We start from the raw sequence: 8,542 nt of genomic DNA, 5'->3' as shown, positions 1-8,542 counted from the left end.
GTGCCTAAGAATTAAAGAGGTGTTCCAAATGAGATGAAAATGCCAAGCACGTTTTCTAAGAACAAGGGATGACATGTATGGAGTTTTCTTGCATTAGGCAACTGCAACATTAAATATCATAAGACAGTAAAAATCCATCATCACAAGGTACACAACTGTGGACCACTACGTATATGTCCCGGCTTGCTAAATCAAAATTATAATAAAAATTGCAAGTGTACATATGCAGGGAACAGAAACCCTTTATAGTTTATTGGTGAGAAAAAAACTAGTAATTTGCAAAGTGAGTTTCCAACCTTATCCCACTAACAGCATTTCAGGAGAAAAAGTAGCATGGAATACTGTTGTCAAGCAATTACAATCCCGTATCTTCAAAAAATTACATTATGGTAATCAATCATCAATCTCTCTCAATTTTACATACATGGTATTATCTCGCTCTTTGATTCCTAAGGCTCTTCAACAGCAACACCACACTGGGTGCCTAGCCTGCATATGCATTTTCTATAGTTTTGCATTCATATTTGATCACTGCCAAAGTAGAGCAATAGTTATCATTCATGCACAGAAAGATTTCCTTTAAGATGTGGATAACTACGTGAAAATAGCAGAAACTGTTTTCTGTTCATTTCCCATTACCAGGCTTCATGACATTTTAGAAACCTATTCATACACAGGGCCCAAAGGACAGACAAGAATGCAAATATCCAGAAAGGGAAGACTATCTAAGCAGCTTCTACTGGTTCTTATAAAAATTAACAGTACATGTATATGCAAGTAGCTATCTGAAAAGAATGGCAAGAACAATCATTAGATTAAGTAATAACTTGATTTCTACTATCATTTATCAATTATACACTGTTTTCTAACATCTGATGTCATGTGAGAACACCAGACAATAATATTATTTATAAACTCTGTTTCATGCATAGCTTCCTAAGATACATAATGCCCTCCAGAATAATCCCCTTTCTATGAACACTTGATGGAAGTATTTGCTCTGGTGTCATCGTGTAAAGTACAACTTACAAAAATTCCAGTGGCTTAAGAACATACACCCAATACAGAAATGATTTTGGCAATACACTCGAAGACTAGCCTTTTAAGAACCTTACCAGGRAACATCCACAGTTTTCCTTCTGATGCATAAGAAAGAAGGGTTTGGTCAAATGGACAGGTAAAAAAGTTCCCACTGATAACTCTTTATTTTACGCTCAGTGGAAACAAAGCATTATTCAGACAATTAAGCGCTACTATCTGTTTAGGCTGTTGTCAAAAAATGGGAAATGAAGAAAGACCTCAAAATTTTGTCAAGTTCCAAGATAYAAAAACTTCATTTAACGATCTGGTTTAGGACTGACAGTGCGTGCCATCCCCAGCTGCAGACTGCAGTTGGTACCAGTACATCCTTTGCCATTTAAACTAAGGTCCCTTGTTTAGTAGTTGCTTTTGATCATGTTTGTAAGGCATTTAGCAGAACACAAGAGTGTTTTCCTGACCTCCATGTACTTCTGGAATGCAAACAACAGAAGTAACTTTGCTCACAAATGAGTGAGTTCCAAGTTTTCACAGATCACTCAGGAGTGCAACTATTAAACACCAAAAGGAGAGATATCCTGCTGGCTTTCTTCATCTGGAAGCTGCCTTTGCCAGCAAAATCATTTGTGGTACTAACCATGTGTGACATTTGCCTGGAACACTATTAAAGATATCCCCACAAGAGACCAGGTTAAAGCTTCAGTCTTCTACACTGCAAAGACAGAATTTTCTGGGAAAAAAAAAAAAAAAAAAAAAAAAAAAAAAAAAAAAAAGCTTTTCTGAGGCTGTTTTTCAGTAGGATGAAGTGCTCTCAGTAGAGTTAATACCATCATTATCGTTATTTTAAGAAAAACAAATTAGGAATTCAGCTCTTCAGAAAACACATTTTTAGCAAGGTGAGAATGTTTATAGCCTCCAAAACCAACCACTGGATAGTTCAGTCTTCCTTTAGTTAAGGTTTTCTCAAAAAAATTCTTGAAAGCTATGAAAACTTACTTTACAACATCAGTTACAACCTTTCTTTTTGAAAAGGTTCCTTTTAAATGCTCCTTGTAGAAGTTTCCATTAGCTTCTAATGCCCTCAAAGTATCTCTTCCTTGATCAGTTCTGCCCAATTTGTTGCACTGAACTCRCTGCTTCTTTCCAGCTCATCTCCTGTCTTCTCTGCCCTTTACAAGGAGACTTTAATTGCTTTGTCCCTTCCATTCTGAGCAGACAAGGCACTAGCATTTTAAAATGCTGAAGACAACTCATTTCTGTTGGCTCTTCTAAAGGAAGCTTCCACAGAGTTGTGTTCATAAGCTGAACACACCAGTGAGAATTTTTTTCCATTTTCTTTTTAAACCTCACATAAAATTTTGCTTATTTGCACTTGCAAAGCAGGAAACCCTTGAGACACATGTGAAATAAATATAAAGGTCAATGATGCAGTAAGAGTGTAGTAGACAGAGCGCAGCCCGAACAGTTTCCTCAAGAATCACAGAAAGAATAAAGAACGAAGCCACGTTTTAAAGATGCATCTTAATCCTGAAGGGTGTCATAAAAACTTTGGTATGCTACACTAGACTGGCATGTCACTGATGGTTTCTGGACCTAACATCTACGAATATATGGGGATTTACTTGCTCAAAAAACTATTTCATCTACTGAAATTCAACATGCTAAAATATATTGAGTTTATGTATTTTGTAATAAAAGTATGCTTAGAAACACAACTATCTTAGCCTCACTTTCAATATACTATCAACTGTATTGACTACTGAATCAGATCAAACTGAAAAATGGAAGTTATGTAGTATATCAGTAGTCTGTATGATTACTTTGAACAACACTTCATATATATCAGGCTTAGGATGGAGTTGGATTGATTTTAGAGACTAAAATTAGGCTGGAAAAAAAAATCCTGAAATAAGACTGACAGTTTCCTAACGCCATAAGCAAACTAAGCTGGCAGAGAGTATGTTCTTTTTTTCTCTCCTCTAAAACTGTGAGAACATGACAAAAGTAACAAAAGAAACTTTAATTTGGGGGCTTTATTTAATTTCTTTTCTTTTCGATGCTACATAGTCAAACAGGACTGGTCTTTTTACGGCATTGAACTAGTTTACTACTAATTTTTCTTCCCCTAGATAGACTTATTTACATACAAAAACAGTTTCCTGACCACTGTTTCTCCAATGCTCAGATGATCAAAACTCCAACAATTGTGTAGTGCCCAAAACACCAGGAGGCAGAAGAATCTCGCATCACTACAGCAGCAAATTTTTAGTTCTAGTCACTGGTTTTAAAACAGGTGCCTTTTTATACCATATAGTATTAGTCAATTTTGTGACAATAAGGAAACATGAGATGAAATACATTAAATAAGTTAAATATGCATTAAACATCTCTGAATAACATTTTAATTCAACTAAATGAACCAACAGCAATGAAGCTTGGTCCCTTTATGAGAAGGCGGCATTGACCTTTATTCCAAATGAGCGTCATACCAGTCAATATACGTCTCTTAATGATGCCTAGCACATTCAGCATTGCCACGTACGATTCTTTTCAGCTTCTCACTATTCATTTAAGTGCCAAGAAATTGGTAACTTGCACAGAGTTGAAGACACTGACAGAAACTGTTAAATTTATGAGCAGAATGGTGGATTAACATATTTTACAGAAGTTATCAACACCTCCTGCCTAACCCAGCTCCAAACATCCAATAGGGCCAGCTCCAGCAGTGGAGGAATAGTTTTTTTCTATTTTAATTTTTTTAAAAAGAGGTAATCCAGCAACATGTACCAGGGCCTAAGAATGTTTAAAATGACATATACAATATTCCATTGTAGTGTTAAATCATGATTCCCCCCCCCATTCATCATTGAAGAATATTCTCTTTCATTCACTCATTGTACATTTTAAACTTTCTAGATTATGTTACATAATATTTGTGCAGGGGTAATTTAAAGGCAAGACCTGTGAGATGTCGTACATTAACTTTTTTTAAACATTGTTATGAATAAATTTAATCCAATGATATGGCAGAACCATCAAACCAATTTACAATTCCCAGCATGCTGCCTCTACAAGGCTATTTTTCCTATAATTACACCAAAGATAAAGAACAAAACCACCAAAGCAAGTAATCTAGAGCTGAGCCCTTCCTCCTTGACAGCAGCTGCAGAAGCAGATATTGGATTGTTTGTCTGGGGTGCCTTCCTCATCCGAAGTCCATCTTCTTCCTGAATGAAGGTAGGTGGATTATTTCTTTTGAAAAAAGCATTAATGTTTACCCACCCAAGTGTGCATAATGAAAGAGAGGAATGCTTAGGTAGAGCTAACTCACAGCTCTATTTCTTAGATAAACCTGAGCAGTAGAAGGTAGTGAGGTAGGAGAGGAGCTTTGTATCTACTTGGCTGGTAAAAAGCAAACCACATGCTCTAAAAGTTTTCTCCTCCTGGCTAAAGTAACATCGGAAGCAACAAGGAAGCCTGCAAGAACACATGTCCAAAGTCTGCAGGAAGCTTCAGAATATCAAAAACAGTGAAAAGGGGAATGGCATGAAGAGGCTGGTGTTGCTCTGTATGTGAATAAAGTGCTGTTGGAGAAAATGTTCTTCAAAATARCTCATTAAGATAGGTTGCAAAAATGTACAATTATAAGGGAATTATACTCATTATTCCCCTAGTGAACTGGGGTTTTCACAAGCGAGTTTACCCAGCATTTAAAGGGAAATCTATTCTCCCCTCCATATATATACCGATATTTTCACATTATCTCAAAACTAATGGTAATCATTAAGATTTTTCTTTGGTGTGATTTTAAGTAATCTCTTGATTTAAAGATGTATSCAACAACAGATAAAGCAACATCATAGCAGTGGCTACTACCATTTCAAGAGGACCTAATGTTCCCCACTTCTTGATCTAAGCTGTGATGCAGTGCAGCTGTGTGTTAGCACACTCCATTCCACACCACTGACTTAGCTCAGGGGTCAGTAAAATGAGCCTTTTGTTACCTAACTTACATTCAACTGATGCAAATGTTAGGCTTTACTACAATATTAGAATATAAAAGTATAAAATACTAAAGCAACATTGTCCAATYTGAACATTAAAAACATTCAAATGAAAGTTAATGCAGCCTTTAAAATTGATGGATAAGAAAATTAAAAAAGTCAATCTATGTCAGTATTGCTCACTTCCGAATTCAAAGGAGCACCTAACTTTGGGGGAGAACACTAAGAGTCACAGACTGGTATCTCACTACTGCTAGGAATCTGGGTAGGGGACAACTGACTTTTGTAAACAGCAAAGTGTTGCTTACCTATACGGTACTTTCATTGATAAACATTTTAATTTTCTTCTGACTGTGCCTCTAGTTCGGCAACACCTGGTAGCTGGCAGTTATTAAACATACTGTCTTCTGACATTTTACAGACATTTCTGACACTTCACAAAGGGAGGAACAGCTCAGTTTTAAAAGATTATTGAAGTCAACTCAATTCTAGTTCTATGCATCTCCTGAAGACTACTTATTCAAGACTGCTTTGGAGGGAAAAAAAAAGACATTTATAGTAGTGTGAGCTACTGCCAAAACAAGAGCACAAGGAGAAGTTATCTGGCATCTCAGCTCTATACACATATTATTTCTATGTGCAAAACAAAAYTTGTTTAGAAGTGTTTAAAGGATTTCTTCATGCTTCAGCCAGACAAACAACATTATAGCTGACAGAACCTAGAGTTTCTTTCGTTGTGCTGGAACATTCATGAAGTTTAGGTTTTCAGTGGTCCTATAYTTATGAAATTAAACTTTAATAACAAATGAAAATACTGTAAAATAGTATTTCAGCATGGTGATAAAGGCTTCTAATTCACTTGGTTTCATGGTAATGTGCTGGACATGGCAGAAAGCAGATTTCCTGTTGATCAGTGTTACACTGGTCATTTCCACTGCGTATTATTGGTGCAATTATTCGAGTACTCAGTACYGGCACAAGACTGCCCTCAAGCTCCCATCAGTTTGAGAGAACAGGGCCAAAGCAAACACTGAATGCTTAATTCTGATGGAGAAAACAAGGTGGGAAAATAAAAAAAAGAATTCACCACTTTGGATTGCTATCCAATCAGTTTCTCTGACGGTATGAGTTTTATGCTGCTTTCAAAGGAAGCATTGATTTCAGCATGTTTTTCMCTGAATTTACAGAAAGAAACCTAAGTTCTCTTTTGATTTATAGACAATATTAAACTATTGTACCATGGTCAGGTAACCAAACCTTTCAGCCTCAAGCATCTTTTCAGGAAAGTAGTATATCTGRAAAAAAAACAAAAAAAAACTTTACCTTAAACTGTTTATTCTCCTCCCGTAACCTCTGAACTTCTACTTGAAGCCTCTTATATTCTTCCATTACTTTCTTAACTTCAATGTCATCCAAAGGGGAACTTATTGATTTATACATTACAGAAGAATCTGTCTTTGTTGCAGTTGTGGATACAATTTTATTTATTTCTATATCATGCTGTTAAAAAAGGATAGAGTGATCTTTGGTTAGTTATTAATATCACACCACACCACACCACACACCTGATATTCAGGAGAAGAATCAGGTAAAATTTTCTGTGAACACTTGAAACATGCCTGTATTAAAAGAAATAARCATCATTTTTCTTTTTGGAACCTTTATTTCCCCCCTCCTGTTTCTAAGAAATCACCAGATCAGCAGCAATAAGCGCAGACAGAATGACTCCTGGTTTCAGCCTCTGCATATTGCAAAGGAAACATCCCTCACAACACGAATGGGAACTTGAGTCCCTTTTGCTCTTTGCTTTGTGGCTGCAAACCTTCACAGTCTACTTACAGAGCACCAAGACTCTCCTCGATTCTCCCTCCCCAAAGCACAACGCAGGTAGCTACTCCACGAACGAGCATATTGCTAAGAACCAGCCAACTGCCTCTGCTGCATTGCGCTCACTCTCTACTTCCCACAGCTGCACAGCRCCTCTCTGTCTTTCTTACTTCTGCAGTGAAAGAAGAACTCTCAACCCAAGTTAGGGAACAAAAGCTGCAGAGCTCCAAAACTTCCTTCTTTTCCTGCTTTAGGATTCCCTGTATGTTGYGTACTACAAAATGAAAAGGGACCAGCTCTAGTTAAAGAGGAGAAACAAACCACTCTTCCTCCAACAAAAATACCACCAAAGTATTAACCAGAAGGTTCCATCAATGAAGTAACAGAATCTTGCTACTCCTCATGCTTTGTTTTGCCATGATGAATTTTAGGGATTATAGAAAGAATACTCCTAAACAGAATAGCTGTTAAGTTTTCACATAATTCAGATTCTTTCCTTCCTCTTGTCACACCTCTTAACTGGACACAGGGAAAATAAAATAAAAGCATTTACTTTTAGGACAAATGTTAACTGTTTGTAGCAGGTAGGCAAGATGTAACGAGCCTAAAATTGTGGCATTTTACCAATGCATAACAGTAATTACAAGCTGCTCAGTGCAAGGCAGAACATTTGTGCTTTCAGTACCTACCTAGTGTAGAACACTGTTCCATCCAGTATCAATTCTACATTTGATACTACATACTTCCATTAGAAATTAATTGGTGCCTTCAAGGCTCTAACAAGGATCCTACACTACTGTAATTGCTAATTGCAATATAACCCTTAGTTGCATTTGTGTCTTCCAAACAAGCTTTCCAACTCTTTAGCTGCTGAAATCAGTGTCATGTCAAGGAAGGAAAGGGAAGAGTGCTGGATAGGCAAGTTTGTACTGCTGATGATTATAAATGCTATGGTATAAACTGAGAGCTTTTATAAACATCAATCAGCATCTTTCAAAATACATACACTTCAATATTCTTTATCTTACATGATCCTCAGCGAATAAACATCAAATCAAAGAATTTTTGTGATTGCTACAATTGCATTGTCCAAATTAGCTGCTAGTTATATTAAGCATCACTAAGATTTTAAATAGTTTTATATTTTCAAAGGGTGATGTTCATCCAGATAGTGAAACAAAGRGTTCTGTCTTCTGCTTATATAGCTGCCTGTATAAACATGCCATTCTACATAATTAGCTGTGGTATTAAGTTAAATCACTCAAAACACAGTTGAAAATACTCACAGGCTTATCGTTTTCCGCTGGTAGCTCAAACACACACCTAAGTTTTGAATCCATGAGTTCTTCTGGTTTTGCTTCTTTCCACTTGAAAAATTWAATATTAAACAATGATATAAGATACATGGAAAACACAGTATAATATATAAATGAATCATACCACCTTACTCAAGAAAAACTCCTAGGTGTTTATCATGTTACCAGCAAAAACATATATGATCAAAAATGAAAAACAAATACGTAACTGAGTTGTATCTTAAAGAGAGACCAGAAATTATAGAGTGTATCTTTCCAAACAGTTTGAAACATACACAGTTAATTTATATGAGAACTTGGAATTTTGTTAGAGTAATCAGCACAGACAGGGGAGCTATGGTCCAGACCAAAAAAAAA

General features: G+C 36.3%; 1 protein-coding gene across 2 annotated transcripts in view; it reads right to left on the bottom strand.

Moving 5' to 3' along the window:
• Nucleotides 1-218: 218 nt before the first annotated feature.
• The window catches only part of VAPB (VAMP associated protein B and C), a 19,287-nt gene continuing 10,963 nt past the window's right edge, over nucleotides 219-8,542 (bottom strand). The window contains exons 3-6 of one of the 2 annotated variants that reach the window (XM_085314122.1): nucleotides 8,156-8,236; nucleotides 6,608-6,661; nucleotides 6,281-6,337; nucleotides 219-4,265 (exon numbers count right to left, since the gene is read on the bottom strand). In XM_085314122.1, the coding sequence (XP_085170248.1) occupies nucleotides 4,107-4,265; nucleotides 6,281-6,337; nucleotides 6,608-6,661; nucleotides 8,156-8,236 (351 nt within the window). In that variant the 3' untranslated portion in view covers nucleotides 219-4,106. Of the gene's footprint in view, nucleotides 4,266-6,280; nucleotides 6,338-6,365; nucleotides 6,543-6,607; nucleotides 6,662-8,155; nucleotides 8,237-8,542 lie in introns of both variants that reach the window. The other variant, XM_085314121.1, reaches the window with a different exon arrangement.

Source organism: Rhea americana, unplaced genomic scaffold (assembly GCF_003343005.1).
Source record: "Rhea americana isolate MKP2758 unplaced genomic scaffold, rheAme1 scaffold_4, whole genome shotgun sequence".
NCBI lineage: Eukaryota > Metazoa > Chordata > Aves > Rheiformes > Rheidae > Rhea > Rhea americana.
Note: the sequence above shows the minus strand (reverse complement) of the source record. Positions and strands in the feature narration are given on the sequence as shown.